General features: G+C 37.2%; 1 protein-coding gene across 2 annotated transcripts in view; it reads right to left on the bottom strand.

Moving 5' to 3' along the window:
- LOC144958535 (peroxidasin-like) overlaps positions 1–19,863 on the bottom strand; it is a 110,421-nt gene that overhangs the window by 69,842 nt on the left and 20,716 nt on the right. For both annotated transcript variants that reach the window (XM_078890577.1, XM_078890585.1), the window contains exon 2: positions 10,514–10,585. In XM_078890577.1, coding sequence (XP_078746703.1) covers positions 10,514–10,585 — 72 coding nt within the window. The remainder of the gene's footprint in view (positions 1–10,513; positions 10,586–19,863) is intronic.

Below are 19,863 nucleotides of genomic sequence, written 5' to 3'. Positions count from 1 at the left end.
TGGCACTAACGAGCCATGGTGAAATCAGGAAGAGGAGAAAATAATCGTTCTCAGGCATAGCGTATAGCAATAAATTATTTACATTGGAGCCGACTACCTTCAAACATTAAAAAAAAGATGATGCAACTCGAACAGATACAATTCTCTAGGGAATTTTATTACTGTCCTATATTATTATTATTATTATTATTATTATTATTATTATTATTATTATTATTATTATTATTATTATTATTATTATTATTATTATTAATATCATTATTATTATTATTTTATTATTATTATTATTATTATTATTATTATTATTATTATTATATAATAATAATGATTATTATTATTAATATTATTATTAATATATTATATTTCAATTATACTGTGTCATGTAGCAGCTCATTGACAATCATTTAAACTAATTACGATTATCACCTATCTTATAACAAGATTCCGATTATTGAAAATGTCTAAAACCGAATCAAAAGTTATTTGTGAGGAACCAAAATCAAAGTGTGCTGCTAGCATGCTAGTCTCTGTTACCCTATTACACAGGATGTCCACAAAGTCATTCCCTGGTTTCAAAACGTATTATTATTCTAAAACCGTTAAAGATATGTGCATCTAGTTTTCACCATCTTCTAGGGAAAAGTCATACATTTATGCCAATTAGTCAACATCCAACATTTCATCTGAACCAAGGAGACATAATTTTCTCTCCTTCTATTTTGGAATGGCAAAAGTTCGAAACAAATCTTTTTGTGTGATGTGATTGCATGAAAACAAATCGACAAAGGTAGTTCAACAAGCTTGAAATCCCAGTTTGCAGACCATTAAGGGAAAATAACTTTTAAAAAATATAATAGGATAATGTAAATTTGCTGAGCCCGAGACACATATGAGTAAGAGATTGATAACACTCCCGTCGACCAAGCGATTTTTGTCACTTTTGTTAATCCGAGATAGAAGGAGGCAAAAATGATGTCTTTTAAGTTCATGTTGATTTTGGTAAAAATGGCGATGTCATGTGGGTCTGGCTAAAGTGCATATATGAATGACTTTTCCCTAGAAGATGGTGAAAACCAGATGAAAATACCTGTAACGATTTAAGAATAATAAGTCTTTTGAAATCCGAGAAAGACTTTATGGACACCCTGTATTATGCTGCAAAACGGCACATCACAAGAGCGAATTCTTAATTCGACCTGACGACTCGATCACCTGGACGTCAAAAGGAATGAGCTCCAAGACAATTCACATGGTTACAGAAAAGGCAATTTAGTATTGGAGTTAGACCTATTATCATTAAGAGGGGTGTAGTTTCGGTTCCTTCTTTCAAGGTTACGAGTCGACCTGTTAATTAAGGACGTACAGCGTTCTCTTCTTATATTGCTTGCGATGGGCATCGATAAAATGGAGGTATGGAGAAAGGTGAATAGATAGAAAAGCGTGCGCCCCCCCCCCCCCCACACACACACACACAAACACACACACACACATACACACACTGAGAGAGAGAGAGAAAGAGAGAGAGAGAAAGAGAGAGAGAGAAAGAGAGAAAGAGAGAGAGAGAGAGAGAGAGAGAGAGGGAGAGGAGAAAGATAGCTAGATATATAAATAGATAGATAAATAGATAGAGAGATAGATATAAAGAGCACCCAAAGCGTTATTCCAACCTCGAACCTTAAAGTCAAAATCCGAGTGTCATTAATATATATCATAAGAGCACAGATGACTCAGTGGGATTATCGAGAATAAAATGGATTAAGTCAAAGTCATTCATTAGAATTAAATTATATGTGATCCATCATCTTCAAAACAGTATTATGTCGGGATGATTAAGATGCTAAAATTGAATTTATTTCCAAAATTACCAGACTTGGGTTGTGGTTTTATGTTTCATTGAGGTGAACGAATATAGGTCTTTGGATTGCAAAAAAAACAAGATTTCCCTTTTAAAAAAAAATAAATCTAGCTTTAGTTCAATGTTTTAAACATCTTATTCATCCCGACATAATACCGTTTTGCGACGATGGGTCACATATACAAACTACACAAGATGCTAACGAGACAATGGAATATGAGAAACGTGTCAAAAATATTAAATGTCGAAGCCAGAACCATTGAAATGGCAGATAATAAGGGTACTCTAACATTAGCAGATATATTGTTTCTCTTGTAAATAATGTCTATAACGATGACTCAGTCAAACTTGCCTTATTAAGCAATTTTTAAATTCCTTTTTACCCAAAGTAAACACAGTATTTCACGGTCTGGTGACCCGAGAGAGGAACCGCCAAAGACCGAATTATAGGAAGGTCAACCAAAAACACGAGGATCGGTTTTGGAGGGGCTTAAGATATAAAGCTAACACCAGCCGTAGGTCTGCTGAGAGATCTGGCCTGTCGTAATAATGCGAAATAGTTGTATTTATTTTCAGAAACTTCTTTGTGCCAATCGTTCATTCCAATGACCGTTATCTATTTTGGGTATTGTCAGTCAAGCATGAAGCAAATAGAATTCCATTGTCGTAATTAGAGGCCACGGAGGTAACTGATCACCCTTTTTCATTACCGATACCATGAAAAGGAGTCAGATCCCGTCCCATGCTCCCGACCTTGTCTCGATCAACCCATTCTATAATCTCCACACGCCACACAGAGCTATTTATGCCCGCTGGGAAATCCGCTTTTTATGTTTACTTTCCGAATTTTTCAACTTCGGGCTGACAACTAGACGGATGAAGATTGATTTACACGGAAATACTTGTGTGTAGAAAAAAAAAAAAAGAATAAGAAAAATTAAAACAACAGCAACAATAACAACAAGAACAAGAGCAACAACATTAACAAAACAAACAAAAGAAAAAACAAAAAACAAACAAAAACAAAAAACAAAACAAAAAAAACAAACAACAAAAAACGAGAATTTTTAAAAATTATACAAATACAACAAAAGAATGTTCGCGATGTTAAGGTTGAGTGAGGACTATAATAATGGTAACGTATGGTCTAATAACATAAATGAAAACTCAGAATATAGAAAGAAACATGAAACTGGACGTACCATATCCTCATCAACAACCAAAGCATAATAAAAATGAATAAGCAATTTACTTGTTTATGCAGTATTGTTACAACAAAATAAACAGGTATCTGAATTAAGAAAGATGAACCTTTCGACTTTTGACGACAACATAATGTTTCGAAATGAAAGCAATAATAGTGAAGAGAACAGGGATATCACGAATACTGCCCTGTTCTGGCTTCACAAAAGGGAAAACTTGAACTTGACCTTTTATATTCCGCGAAATCCACTTAATGTGCTCAAAGCGCTTTACAATGGGTCGAATTTTTAATTCAGAAAAGTGAGTGGAGCAGGCACTTATGTTGGTAACAACAAGATATGAAGTGAGTAGAAAAGTGCCAGAAGACAATAGAGAATAAAAATTTTTCGCGGCGGTGGTGGGGTTCGAACCTGCGACCTTATTGGTACGACAACTCCGCCTGGCAGGTGAGAGCGTGGCTCTACCGTGTGAGCTATCCACGAACACAAAAATATTCGTTTCAAACCCAAAGTCATTACTAGATCCCTCTCTCACCCACTTCTTGAGACCGCCGATTCGTTCGTACACCACCATCGCGAATAATTTTGACCAGCAGTTAAGCTTAATAGCCAATATTCTCAACACAAACATATAACATAGAAACGATTGAGACATTGAGTATGCTCCGGTGTATGGGGTGAATTTTTAATTCAGAAAAGTGAGTGGAGCAGGCACTTATGTTGGTAACAACAAGATATGAAGTGAATAGAAAAGTGCCAGAAGACAATAGAGAATAAAAATTTTTCGCGGCGGTGGTGGGGTTCGAACCTGCGACCTTATTGGTACGACAACTCCGCCTGGCAGGTGAGAGCGTGGCTCTACCGTGTGAGCTATCCACGAACACAAAAATATTCGTTTCAAACCCAAAGTCATTACTAGATCCCTCTCTCACCCACTTCTTGAGACCGCCGATTCGTTCGTACACCACCATCGCGAATAATTTTGACCAGCAGTTAAGCTTAATAGCCAATATTCTCAACACAAACATATAACATAGAAACGATTGAGACATTGAGTATGCTCCGGTGTATGGGGTGAATTTTTAATTCAGAAAAGTGAGTGGAGCAGGCACTTATGTTGGTAACAACAAGATATGAAGTGAATAGAAAAGTGCCAGAAGACAATAGAGAATAAAAATTTTTCGCGGCGGTGGTGGGGTTCGAACCTGCGACCTTATTGGTACGACAACTCCGCCTGGCAGGTGAGAGCGTGGCTCTACCGTGTGAGCTATCCACGAACACAAAAATATTCGTTTCAAACCCAAAGTCATTACTAGATCCCTCTCTCAACCCACTTCTTGAGACCGCCGATTCGTTCGTACACCACCATCGCGAATAATTTTGACAGCAGTTAAGCTAATAGCCAATATTCTAACACAACATATAACATAGAAACGATTGAGACTTGAGTATGCTCCGGTGTATGGGGTGAATTTTAATTCAGAAAAGTGAGTGGAGCAGGCACTTATGTTGGTAACAACAAGATATGAAGGAATGAAAGTGCAGAAGACAATAGAGATAAAATTTTTCGCGGCGGTGGTGGGTTCGAACCTGCGACCTTATTGTACGACAACTCCGCCGGCAGGTGAGAGCGTGGCCTACGTGTGAGCTATCCCGACACAAAAATATCGTTTCAAACCCAAAGTCATTACTAGATCCTCTCTCACCCCTTCTGGACCGCGTCGTTGTACACCACCACGCGAATAATTGACCAGCAGTTAAGCTAATAGCAATATTCTCAACAAACTATAAATAGAAACATGAACATTGAGTATCTCCGGTGTATGGGTGAATTTTTAATTCAGAAAGTGATGGAGCAGGCATATGTGGTAACAACAGATATAAGTGAATAGAAAAGTGCCAGAAGAAATAGAGAATAAAAATTTCGCGGCGGTGGTGGGGTTCGAACCTGCGACTATTGGTACGACAACTCCGCCTGGCAGGAGGGGCTCTACGTGTGACTATCACAAACAAATATCGTTTCAACCAAAGTCTTACTAGATCCCTCTCTCACCCTCTTGGACCGCCGATCGTTCGTACCACCATCGCGAAAATTTGACCAGCAGTAAGCTAATAGCCAATATTCCACACAACATATAACATAGAAAGATGAGACATTGATAGCTCGGTGTATGGGGTGAATTTTTAATTCAAAGTGAGTGGAGCAGCACTTATGTGTACACAAGATAAAGTGAATAGAAAAGTGCCGAAGAAATAGAGAATAAATTTCGCGCGGTGGTGGGGTTCGACGCGACCTTATTGGTACGACAACTCCCCTGCAGGTGAGAGCGTGCTACCGGTGAGCTATCCACGAAACAAAAAATCGTTTCAAACCCAAAGTCATACTAGATCCCTCTCTCACCCACTTCTTGAGACCGCGATTCGTTCGTAACCCCATCGCGATAATTTTGACCAGCAGTTAAGCTTAATAGCCAATATTCTCAACACAAACATATAACATAGAACGATTGAGACATTGAGTATGCTCGGTGTATGGGGTGAATTTTAATTCAGAAAGTGAGTGAGCAGGCACTTATGTTGGTAACAACAAGATATGAAGTGAATAGAAAAGTGCCAGAAACAATAGAGAATAAAAATTTCGCGGCGGTGGGGGTTCGAACCTGCGACCTTATGTACGACACTCGCTGCAGGTGAAGCGGGCTTACCGTGTGAGCTATCACGAACACAAAATATTCGTTTCAAACCCAAAGTCATTATAGATCCCTCTCTCACCACTTCTTGAGACCGCGATTCGTTGTACACCACCATCGCGAATAATTTTGACCAGCAGTTAAGCTTAATAGCCAATATTCTCAACACAAACATATAAAACGATTGGACATTGAGTATGCTCCGGTGTATGGTGAATTTTAATTCAGAAAAGTGAGTGGAGAGGCATTATGTGGTAAAACAAGATATGAAGTGAATGAAAAGTGCAGAAGACAATAGAGAATAAATTTTCGCGGCGTGTGGGTTCGAACCGCGCCTTATTGTACGACACTCCGCCTGGCAGGTGAGGCGTGGCCTACTGTGAGCTATCCACGAACACAAAATATTCGTTTCAAACCCAAAGTCATACTAATCCTCCTCACCCACTTCTTGAGACCGCCGATTCGTTGTACACCACCTCGCGAATATTTTGACACATTAAGTAATAGCCAATATTCAAACAACATATAACAGAAACGTTGAGACATTGAGATGCTCCGGTGTATGGTGAATTTAATTCGAAAGTGAGTGGAGCAGGCATTATGTTGGTAACAACAAGATATGAGTAATAGAAGTGCCAAGACATAGAGAATAAATTTTTCGCGCGGTGGGGGGTTCGAACTGCGACTTATGTACGAACTCCGCCTGGCAGTAGGTGGCTCTACGTGTGAGCTATCCACGAACACAAAATATTCGTTCAAACCAAAGTCATTATAGATCCTCTCTCACCCACTTCTGAGACCGCGATTCGTTCGTACACACCATCGCGAATAATTTGACAGCAGTTAAGTTATAGCCAATATTCTCAACACAACATATAACATAGAAACGATTGAGCATGAGTACTCGGTGTTGGGGTGAATTTTAATTCAGAAAAGTGAGTGGAGCAGGCACTATGTTGTAACAACAAGATATGAAGTGAATAAAGTGCAGAAGACAATAGAGATAAAATTTTCGCGGCGGGGTGGGGTTCGACCTGCGACCTTATTGGTACACACTCCGCTGGCAGGTGAGAGCGGGCTCTACCGTGTGAGCTATCCACGAACACAAAAATATTCGTTTCAAACCCAAAGTCATTACTAGATCCCTCTCTCACACCACTTCTTGAGACCGCCGATTCGTTCGTACACCACCATCGCGAATAATTTTGACCAGCAGTTAAGCTTAATAGCCAATATTCTCAACACAAACATATAACATAGAAACGATTGAGACATTGAGTATGCTCCGGTGTATGGGGTGAATTTTTAATTCAGAAAAGTGAGTGGAGCAGGCACTTATGTTGGTAACAACAAGATATGAAGTGAATAGAAAAGTGCCAGAAGACAATAGAGAATAAAAATTTTTCGCGGCGGTGGTGGGGTTCGAACCTGCGACCTTATTGGTACGACAACTCCGCCTGGCAGGTGAGAGCGTGGCTCTACCGTGTGAGCTATCCACGAACACAAAAATATTCGTTTCAAACCCAAAGTCATTACTAGATCCCTCTCTCACCCACTTCTTGAGACCGCCGATTCGTTCGTACACCACCATCGCGAATAATTTTGACCAGCAGTTAAGCTTAATAGCCAATATTCTCAACACAAACATATAACATAGAAACGATTGAGACATTGAGTATGCTCCGGTGTATGGGGTGAATTTTTAATTCAGAAAAGTGAGTGGAGCAGGCACTTATGTTGGTAACAACAAGATATGAAGTGAATAGAAAAGTGCCAGAAGACAATAGAGAATAAAAATTTTTCGCGGCGGTGGTGGGGTTCGAACCTGCGACCTTATTGGTACGACAACTCCGCCTGGCAGGTGAGAGCGTGGCTCTACCGTGTGAGCTATCCACGAACACAAAATATTCGTTTCAAACCCAAAGTCATTACTAGATCCCTCTCTCACCCACTTCTTGAGACCGCCGATTCGTTCGTACACCACCATCGCGAATAATTTTGACCAGCAGTTAAGCTTAATAGCCAATATTCTCAACACAAACATATAACATAGAAACGATTGAGACATTGAGTATGCTCCGGTGTATGGGGTGAATTTTTAATTCAGAAAAGTGAGTGGAGCAGGCACTTACTTTTCTGAATTAAAAATTCACCCCATACACCGGAGCATACTCAATTCTCAATCGTTTCTATGTTATATTTTGTGTTGAGAATATTGCTATTAAGCTTAACTGCTGGTCAAAATTATTCGCGATGGTGGTTACGAACGAATCGGCGGTCTCAAGAAGTGGAGGTGAGAGAGGGATCTAGTAATGACTTTGGGTTTGAAACGAATATTTTTGTGTTCGTGGATAGCTCACACGGTAGAGCCACGCTCTCACCTGCCAGGCGAGTTGTCGTACCAATAAGGTCGCAGGTTCGAACCCCACCACCGCCGCGAAAATTTTTATTCTCTATTGTCTTCTGGCACTTTTCTATTCACTTCATATCTTGTTGTTACCAACATAAGTGCCTGCTCCACTCACTTTTCTGAATTAAAAATTCACCCCATACACCGGAGCATACTCAATGTCTCAATCGTTTCTATGTTATATGTTTGTGTTGAGAATATGGCTATTAAGCTTAACTGCTGGTCAAATTATTCGCGATGGTGGTGTACGAACGAATCGGCGGTCTCAAGAAGTGGGTGAGAGAGGGATCTAGTAATGACTTTGGGTTTGAAACGAATATTTTTGTGTTCGTGGATAGCTCACACGGTAGAGCCACGCTCTCACCTGCCAGGCGGAGTTGTCGTACCAATAAGGTCGCAGGTTCGAACCCCACCACCGCCGCGAAAAATTTTTATTCTCTATTGTCTTCTGGCACTTTTCTATTCACTTCATATCTTGTTGTTACCAACATAAGTGCCTGCTCCACTCACTTTTCTGAATTAAAATTCACCCCATACACCGGAGCATACTCAATGTCTCAATCGTTTCTATGTTATATGTTTGTGTTGAGAATATTGGCTATTAAGCTTAACTGCTGGTCAAAATTATTCGCGATGGTGGTGTACGAACGAATCGGCGGTCTCAAGAAGTGGGTGAGAGAGGGATCTAGTAATGACTTTGGGTTTGAAACGAATATTTTTGTGTTCGTGGATAGCTCACACGGTAGAGCCACGCTCTCACCTGCCAGGCGGAGTTGTCGTACCAATAAGGTCGCAGGTTCGAACCCCACCACCGCCGCGAAAAATTTTTATTCTCTATTGTCTTCTGGCACTTTTCTATTCACTTCATATCTTGTTGTTTACAATGGGTCCCTGACATGACGTCTGTTAGGCGATATTACATTTTTTTCCGACAACGAGACAATGCTGTTAACGGCCATATACTTATTTTACACCTGAGTACGGTGAGATAATGTGAGTAAAGAGCCTTTTCCAAGGACTCAACTCTGCGCCGAGGGAGGCTCGAACTCAGGACCTTCCGATCCGAAAGCGAGTGTTATTTCACTAGACCACATAGCCACATATAAGACATATATAGGCAGACATGGTAGATTGGAGGAAGACTTGGTATTCCACAATTGTTGTCCTATATATCAGCCGCCTTAACTAGTAAACTGCCGTACTCTGGAAAGATGCGTATTTATAAAAAATGGCCAGAAAACTCGTCCTTCAAATATCGATAGATTTAAATGACTCTCATCTTGGCAAAAACTCTCAAACATTAGACCTCGCGAGATCCCAGGTTTGAGAGTTTTTGCCAAGATTAGAGTCATTTAAATCGATTGGCATTTGAAGGACAAGTTTTCTGGCCACATTTTTAAATATGTACGAGTCTTTCTCGAGTAAAACAGTTAACTGGTTAACGAGCATTAAGTAAAAATATTAACAGAAAGTAATGAAGAAATAAACGAAAAGAAAAATACATTGGGGAAAAAAACTGGCGTTAAACGACGCAATCACGAAGTGAATGATTATCACAGTGCTTTCCTGATACGAATAATTAACTTTCAATCTTCTGCATCACCTGTTCTTCTTCCATGTGCAACAACATTCTCATTTGAAATATTCTGTATTTTGTGAGGGCGTGAAAAAAAACTCAGCTATGCTGACGAGTGCATGTTCCATATCAGTGATGTTTCGGAAAAAGGTTCAATAAAGTAAACTATTTATTTGAAGACTATTTTTACTTCTGTATAAACAGCCTGGCTGTGGTGCTACAGTAACCCACAATTCGCCAATACAAACGACGGCCTGAAATTTGATCCTTGTCAAAATTGCAAATTATATAAGAAAATTTGGCATTGTGAAATTTTTCTATCCGTTTTTAAATCTGAAATTTTCATTTAGCACATTCAGCTAAATCATGAATTAGAATGAGGGTAAATATTCATTAATGTCAATATTTTGAAATTAAAACATACAAAACTTTTAAATTGTGATTTTATCTTTGTAAATCAAAATAGCCACAAAACAAGAATTCCAGAAATGTAAGCGGGAGTCTAATCATTTTTCTTTCTATTGTATTTAGTGAGAGAACATGGAACTAAAACAAGTGGCAACTCCATTCCCTCGGTATGCGTATTTATCGAGATAGAATTCGGAGAACGCATGAATTACGAGCACAAGACTAAATACGAGATCAAAGAGATGGCACAAACAAAAGAAAAATAATCTATTTAAGCAAGAAATATAAATAAGTTTCGTATAACTTTCCAATCTTAAATTCTTTCAAATCTATCATGAACTAAATGGACAGGGTAAATCATAATATACTTACAATGTGTTTAAACTTGGAAGTAATGGAAAACTTCCTCTTGGAATTCTTTTTAACTTGTTAAACCGCAAGTCTCTGAAATAGAAGAAAACATAAAAACAACATAAGAGGCAAAATAAAACAAATTGTTAATGCATTCAAGAAATTGGAATGTTTTTAGTTAGCAACGTTCAAAGATGAAATTAGGGATTCTTACATCGCGGTAACAATCTTTGGTAATCATAATTTCAGATAATCCTATTATACATTTTTTCGGGGGACAGAACAACGCTGTTAACGGCCTGGTACTCATTTTACACCTGAGTACGGTGAAATAATGTGAGTAAAGAGCCTTTTCCGAGGACTCAACTATGCACCGAGCGAACCCAGCGTCAAAAGCGACTACACAGCCGCAGGATGAAATGATAACATATATATATATATATATATATATATATATATATATATATATATATATATATATATAATAGAGAGAGAGAGAGAGAGAGAGAGATAGATAGATAGATAGATAGATAGATAGGCGAAGTGCTTGACGGAGAAATGTGAGGGAAGGGAAAGAGGGGGGAGGGGAAGTAAAAAAAGAAAGAAAGCAAGAAAAAAAAAAAAAAAAGAGAGAGAGAGAGAGAGAGAGAGAGAGAGAGAGAGAGAGAGAGAGAGAGAGAGAGAGAGAGAGAGAGAGAGAGAGAGAGAGAGAGAGAGAGAGAGAGAGAGAGAGAGAGAGATTTTAACAAAGTGAGTGGTCCAAGACAAAATTAAGATCTATCAAAATGGAAACGATTCATCACAATTTATTTCACGGGGGATCTGGGGGTCGGCAGGTGAAAAGTACGGAAATGGGAGAAAGTTATTAAATGACGGACGTCGAAAGACAACTGATGGGCAGGTAGGAAGGGATCCAGTTATCCCAGACAGTGTTTGTGTATGTGGGATGTGTGGTTTTCTACACAACTAGATGCCTGGATTAGATTAATGTAAATATACACCTCGATTTTATAGGAGTAGGACCAGAGAGAACTCTACCCTGGCTTACTAAGCAATTAAAAAGATGTCAGTCATGTTTGCCTTTTTTCACCCCCCCCCCCCACCCCCCAAACAAAAAAAAAAAAAATCAAAAAAATCAGAGCCGTCCACCAAGAGTGTCAAGTTTTACTCGATATAAAGCATGAATAGCAAATTATTTAGTGTGATGATTAAATTTATGCGAAATCTTTACACACTTCTTGTGATGGTTAAAGCGGTATTGAATACACATAGTGATCAGGCGGGTGATAATGTGATGATTATCGCAAAGTTCAGTCTTTGTATTTATTTTGTATAAAATTGGGATATGGGAGAGTACTAGACTATAAGCAGTGACGGCCGTTTGAAGATTAAAAAAAAAGAACCCACACAGGGAAAGGCTATGGATTTTAAAATGAGTGTATAAAAAAGGAAGAACAAAAAACAAAAAAATGTACACGGAACGTTTCGAGCTGGAAATCCTTCTTCGGCCGATGATAAACAATTTAACCCCCTCCTTACCACCCATAGAAAAATCGTGACATTGGTTACGATTTTCTCATTATAATTTCTCGTGTACATCACAAAATCTAAATAAATGCTTTGATTACAGCTATAAATACTAAACACTGTGTTGTAGAGCTCATTTTGCTGAACAACATTCTGTATAGAAGGCACTTGTTATTTTTTTGTTTGAGTAAGAACAGTCTATTTTTGTGTTGGGTGGGTGTGAGGTTTGGGGCGAAATTCTAAAAATGGCTGGTTAGGAGAGAGTTAAACGGCAATTCTTCGCCTTCAATTCAGATATACGAGAGAAAACGACAAGATATGATGGCAAGAGCTATTCTCTCGTATCTATTGTTTTGTGCATTCAAAATTTCGTCCTTGTCTTTGAAGAACTGTAACTGATGTAAACGGTAGACTGACATTCAAGATATGTTAAAATTCCAGCTACTCTGTTTATACTGAAAACAGCTTCCAAATGTTCAAACAACCTTGATCGTTCTTCACATTTCAGTTTTGACATTGTTAAAGGCTTCTATTAAAAGATTTTAACATAGAAATATTTGAAAAAAATATAGATCAATATGTCAACAGGTTAAACATTTAACAGACAATGTTTTAGTGTCAGCACACATGTAGAAATGTGAAACTTATTTGAAATACTATGGGACACTTGCTATACTGACTACACTATTTTGTGTTCAGTTCCATTTTTGCCAAAGTCGGATCATCAAGTGATCACATTTCGCCTTCAATGATGTGTATATGTGCATGTTTGGCACCATTGTACGAAGAATTAAATGACCTTTCACATAGCCTAGTATATCATTTAATTTGTTTTGACGCATATGTTTGGCTGTGGAGAGCAAAACAAAAATGTAACATTACTTTTAATCGCTATTCGTATAACAACGGACCCACATTTACAAGAGATGTCCAGAGATATCTCACTTTATACCTGATGTTTATGAAAAACATACGACTTTTCACCCTTGTCATTGGCTAACCTACTTTAAGTCTGAGGTATTAAAAGAGGAGAGATAGATAGATAGATAGGCAGATAGATAGATAGATAGATAGATAGATAGAGAGAGAGAGAGAGAGAGAGGGAGAGAGAGAGAGAGAGAGAGAGAGAGAGAGAGAGAGAGAGAGAGAGAGAGAGAAGAAAGGATGAGAATAAAATTCTGACTTCTGGGATACCCATTTGCATTGACATCTTTAGTACTTACTACAGTACAAGTTTACTACAGTACAAGTTTTATGACTAATATTAAGGCAAACAATTTCAATGGAAAACAAAGCACAGAATAAAAATTCATTTATCAAAATAAATTTCTCAGGAAAGGACAATTTTTAAAAAAATCAATTTATTAAAAGATATTTTAAACACGTTATTAATTCAAAATGGCCTTAGCAGAGGAAGGGCTTCAATCCCAAAACATTCATTCTTTTTTATACGTTTTTATATGAAGTCATGCAATTTTAACTTACCAATGTACGTTTTTACTGACAGTCCACTCGCTCCCCACCTTCTAACACTTTCATTGTTATGATTGTGACATATGATATGCCTATTTATCATTACAAATGACCCTAGTCTGTTCCGGTCATTGCATTACTCACACCAACAAGGGGTCGATCATCTGTTCTCTACATTCTTTCAAGCATTAGCTCGTGATTCCATCATTAGATACATTATCACAAGATATCATTTACACTCTTTTCCCTCATTAAAAATAAATTAAGTGAGGCAAACCAATTATCTACTTCATTTTCTCAGCCGTCAATTTAATTCTCGGATCACTTTAATTTAAATGTAATAGCCACATAAGGGGACAGCGTGACTCAGCGGTACAGTCTTTGCGTCATACCCAAAAAGTACCGAGTTCGAATACCGACTACGCTGTGTGGCCTTGAGCAAGTTACCTCACTCCAGCTCAGTTTTCACTGCAGCTGCTGCTGACGCCTGGGTTATTCCAGTCTTCTTGGGATAGACCCTATAAATAGAATGATGTTGACGTCACTCTAGTCTTTGTTATTGTTTTTTTGCCATCCACGTTTATGAGTAATACTCACTAAACGGTATTATCCAGACTATAAAAGTTCATGATTACACATAGTTTTGTGTGTTGGTCTGTTATACTTCCGGATGGCAATGTTATCAACTTCTTAGCCAAGCGCATACTATCTATAGACAGATTTCCCATATGGGATGAAGAATGAAAATTTTCTTTTTTCCTCATTTTTTTTTCATAAGCATTATGTCTTAAATTCAGACTCTACAGCACTAGCTTTTAATGCCAGATCCCAAAAGGTGAGTATCACAGAACCCATGTAGCATGACAATTTAAAGTTGCCATTTGGAATTTTTCTGGCATTTTATTTTTCAAATATCCTTCTTTACTTGTGAATAGCGAAATTCACGCTAATTAAACGTTCGGTATTTCTATAATTTTTACTCTCAATGTTATGGTAAGGTGAATCTGTTTTGTTTCGTTTCATCAAGGCTTTGGAAAAGCACATGAATAGTTTTCCTTTTTTTATCTTTCGATTTAATGAACTATAAGAACAAAAAAAAAAAAAAAAAAAAAAAAAAAAAAAAAAAAAAAGAAAGTGATGATTGGATTACGGAATATCTTAAGTTCATTAAGCAATTTTCAATGGATTGATTTTCTCACCAGGTCAAACTGAACCACTTCCATTTCATAAAGTGCAAGTCGTCTGTGACGCTTCTTTTTTTGTACAAGCACTATTACCATATAACGTGTCATTTCCTACAGTCAGACAGCCATTGGCACCTCTCTGTCGAGTGTTGTAGAATGCGTAAAGTACCTTACCCATGGACAAACGCCGGGGGCCAGAGTTTTGCAATCGTTGTTACCTATCCAGTCACTGATCACGGTCAAAAACGCTTTGCTTTGTCACAAGACGAGTCACCGTATCGCACATCCATCGTCGTCAATTGCCGCGATCTTCTAAGGCTGTTGGCCTACCCAATGAGTGGATTATTTAACGATTGACCTCATTAAACAACGATCTGATAGTTAAACTCATTTTGCCTCCGATAAATGGTGGGTCTTGTCGACACATTCGAGCAGAAATTTTAATACCCCAATAAAGATAAGTATCTCGACAAAAAAACTTTTCTGTATTTTCTTTATTAACTCAAGTGTTTGCACGAAGCGTTCCCAGAACACACGATTAACCCACTTGTATCTGTCCATATCACAGATATACACTTGATAAATCACTTTGGACATCTAGGCCAGTTTACAGTGTTCTATTACTATTATTAGTAACAGCTCGAATTCCTCACTAAGAACAAAACGTTGAACAAAGAGTTAGTCTAATTATCTATTCCTTGAGGACTACGATTTGTTGTTTTTTAAACACTAAAAAAATAGGCGACGTAAACATTTTTCTTATCGTAAAGCGTGGGGAGACATCTCGTATTTATGATAATTTTAGTGGGCAAACAGGATACTATGTCTTACATTGGCGTACCCCCCCCCCCCCCCCCCCCCCCAAAAAAAAAAAAAAACAAAAAAAAAAACCCAAAAAAAATAACAAAAAAAAACAACAACAACAACAACAACAAAAAAAGAAAACAGAACAAAAACTAGAGCAGTTATAAAGACCAATATCCACTAACCGTGCACTGAGCGCTTTAAACAAAGCGATTGGATGTCTCCGAGATTTAGCTACTTCAAAATTATTAGACAGGAATCATTTCAAAATACATGGTGTTACATTTTGCAGGAGAGAAAAGGGTATCTGGTTTGATCTCCAGTTGAGAAGACACATTTCTAAGATTTTTATGGTAATCTGCAGTCATTTCTTTACTGAAATCAGCCATGACGCTACAAAATGCATTCAAAGTGACTCACTTAATGAACATTGTTCATAACTCAGGGAGACCTCTATTTTAAATTAAAATCTCGATAAACAAAGCAACATCTTGACATTACCTTAAAAAAAAAATAAAACAACAAAAAATAAAAAAATAAAAACAGCTCCAACTTCAGAACACCCCCACCCAACAAGTAAGACTGAAAATAGATCACTCAGATTCTCTTTGATTCTCTCTTTTTTTTCTTGCGCTGTTACTTATCACTATTGGTGCTTAAACATGCCAGTCGGATATAACTTTCAAACAAAAAAAAAAAAAAATATGTTTAACCTTCCACCTTACACTTAACGTTTATTGATGTATTGCGCTCAGCCAAAAAAAAAAACAACCCAAAAAACTCAAAACATTCACCAGCCGTAAATGCATCCGAAATAACACACAAAACAAGGTGAAGCCTTGAACGTTTATAGTCTGGTTAATACAATTTAGTGAGAACTACTCATAACATATTTGGCTAAAAACATAACAAAGACCAAAGTATCATCAACTTCGTCCTATCTATTATCTCGTCTGATTGATACAATTTAGTGAGAACTACTCATAAAATGGCTGGATAAAAAAATAACAAAGAGCCGAGTGATGTCAATGAGCATTTACAGAAGGCAATATCCATTAAACATAATCAAAGCGCTTTTCAAGAAGTCCCGGGCCAACAGCAACACTTAACATTTATAAGACAGTAATAATAATAATAATAATAATAATAATAATAATAATAATAATAATAATAATAATAATAATAATAATAATAATAATAATAATAATAATAATAATAATAAAAATAATAATAAACTTTATTCATCCTTTTAGGAAATTGTACAACAGACGTGGCAAAGCAAAGAGATGGATTAAAGTATTGACATTAAAAATACACAGATAAGATTATATACTTTCAGATCTTTAATGTTAGACATAGATTTGTGAGTTAAGCTATATCCGGCTGGAAGAAGTTTTGAGCTTTTTAAAAACTAATCGCAAAGCATAAATTCATGCTGTGCGTTAAGCCAAACCCTCCATCCTCCCTCCCCCCCCCCCCCCCCCCCCCCAAAAAAAAAAAAACCCACAAAAAACAAACAAACTCACACCGTTCACCAGCCGATAACACGTACCAATACTCAAAACTATGTGCTACATTGAACGTTTAGAGTCTTATTGATAGAATTTAGTGAGAACTACTCATACTAATGGCTGACTAAAAACAATAACAAAAAGATGAGTGACGTCACTCAGCTTTTGTTATTATTTTCGCCATTCATTTCTATGAGTAGTTCTTACTAAATTGTATTAATCTGACTATTATAAACGTTTAAGGTTACATGTAGTTTTATAATAATAATAATAATGCTGAAAACTTATATAGCGCTATAACTCCGAGACATCAGACTCAAAGCGCTAAGGTTTTATGTGTTGGTACGGACTATCCGACTGGCATTGTTATAAGTTTTTTTAAGTAAACGCAATGCATCAAAAGATTGAACGGAATTGACCTTCTCTCACCTCTTTGTTATTGTTTTAGCCAGCCATTTCTATGATGAGTTCTCACTAAAAAGCATAAATCAGACTATAGATAGTATGCAGATGACGTCACTCAGGCCTTTGTTATTGTTTTTGCCATCCGCGTTTGTGAGTTGTTCTCACTAAACTGTATTAACAAGACTATAAAAGTTCATGGTTACACAGAGTTTGTGTGTTGGTCCGTTATACTTCCGGATGGCAATGTTGTGAACTCCTTGGCCAAGCGCATTCTATCTATAGGAGGCACGTAGTTGACGTCATTCTGTTCTTCGCCATTATTTTTCGACAGCTTGCTCGTGATAAGTTCTGTTCTCACTAAATTATATCAATCGGACCCACATTAAACGTCAACGGTTACACACACAGTGATGTGTGTTGGTATGTTATATGTGACTGGCAGATGTTGTGAGTATTTTTACCTAAACGAATAGCATCAATTGGGAAATGTCAGAAAGAAATTGATGGATCCTCTGTGACCTCATCTTGTTGCTATACTTTCATGCTGTTGATATGGATGCCTTTTTTTTACTGTTATCTTATTGTATGAGTCTCAGGTCATTCAATCAACGCACGGTGCATACACATTTATTTAAAAATTACGTCTGTTATTGTATATTTATTAAATTAGTCGAATAAACATTTCAGTGGTTTTATTATTGACTTGACATTTTAAAATAAATAATATTTTACCCCTGATCGTGAACCGATGGACACTATAAAAACTTGCCTATCACCGATGAAAACAACCTACATATCCTGAGCATTACTCACAATTTTAACACAGATTACTGGAAATAAAATGCATTGTGTGTCGTCAGGTGATGTAATGCAAGTCCTTCATCAGCGTGTCAAAACAGTGTGATAAATTAAATACTCACTTACTGGGCCTAAGCTAATTGTTTGTTTGGGATACACTTAGGGTAGCTCGGACCTTTTCGTTGACTGGAAATAAACAACAGTATAGATAGAATGCGCTTAGCCAAGGAGTTCACAACATTGCCATCCGGAAGTATAACGGACCAACACACAAACTCTGTGTAACCATCAACTTTTATAGTCTGGTTAATCGTAGCCATCGTTATGTTATAGATAGAATGTGCTTGGCCAAGGAGTTCACAACATTGCCATCCGGAAGTATAATGGACCAACACACAAACTCTGTGTAACTATGAACTTTTCTAGTCTGGTTAATACAGATTAGTGAAAACAACTCACAAACGCGGATGGCAAAAACAATAACAAAGGCATGAGTGACGTCATCTGCATACTATCTATAGCCTGCTACTGAAATTCAAAAGGACTGGCAGTTTGACGTCATTATTTGGTTTTTGCACCGACTAGTGAGTTGTCGTTAGTAGAGCTCATGGAAACAAGTTATTTGATTGGTTGAACTATTGAATACAACTCACGATTTGTTTTCTTTTGTGGCAAAAGACTGGCATTTTGACGTCATATTTTGGTCAGTATCAGGCCATAACTTTACGAAGGCCACGGGTTAATACAGTTTAGTGAGAACAACTCACAAACGCGGATGGCAAAAACAATAACAAAGGCCTGAGTGACGTCATGTGCATACTATCTATATGGCAGGAAATGTACTGATTGGTTAATCATGCTTAGTAACAGGCGAATCTTCAATTATGTCGAAAAGACATTTACGATGACGGTTTATATATTACCGTAACGTTTAAGAGCTAATAGGCTTTAACACCTTTAAAGGCTCTGGGCAAATTTCGTGCAAAGATAACATTTTTCAAAGTTAGAAAAACAATATTCCTTGTCAATCTGACAATTTCCAGTTCATATCACTGTTTCAAATGATTAAACATTAACACATAAATAAGTGTCATAGTCAAGATTCTTAGTTGGTATATATCAACATTTGGTTGACATTTCCACTTTAAGACATTTGAGAGTTTCAATTAATTAATCAATATACAAAATGCAATAATATTCTATGTCATGATACATTATTCATCGGAATCAAATAATACTTTGGTACGTTCCTTATAAATGTCATTCTTAAAACCATTAATTGAATAACATTTATTGGCTCAAGCTTTAGATTATTCCAAATTGCTATTAACTGACTTCGTGTCAATTATAGGTCGAATTCATGATGCTCTCGGGCATATATTATATGGCTATTGGTCAAATGTGACCCACGACCTCAAATCGGTATTATGTCAGAGTAATTTAGATTCTAGAAATATGCACTATAGTAGAAACAATGATACTAGGGTTATTTGATTTGTTTTTATTGGGGGGCTAGACTAAAGATAGCTTCTTTTGGGGATAAAAACTAATATAATACCGTTTTGAGACGAAAATCGCAAATTAGGTGGCGTCAACTTGTGAGCATTAAATGCATTATTTTGACATAACGATGTACAGGATTAAACAGTGATGTTGTACATTTCTTAAA

This window comes from Berghia stephanieae, chromosome 1 (genome assembly GCF_034508935.2).
Source record: "Berghia stephanieae isolate SIO BIC M18660-M18661 chromosome 1, UCSD_Bste_1.3, whole genome shotgun sequence".
Taxonomy (NCBI): domain Eukaryota; kingdom Metazoa; phylum Mollusca; class Gastropoda; order Nudibranchia; family Aeolidiidae; genus Berghia; species Berghia stephanieae.
This window is presented reverse-complemented; position numbering and strand designations above follow the sequence as displayed.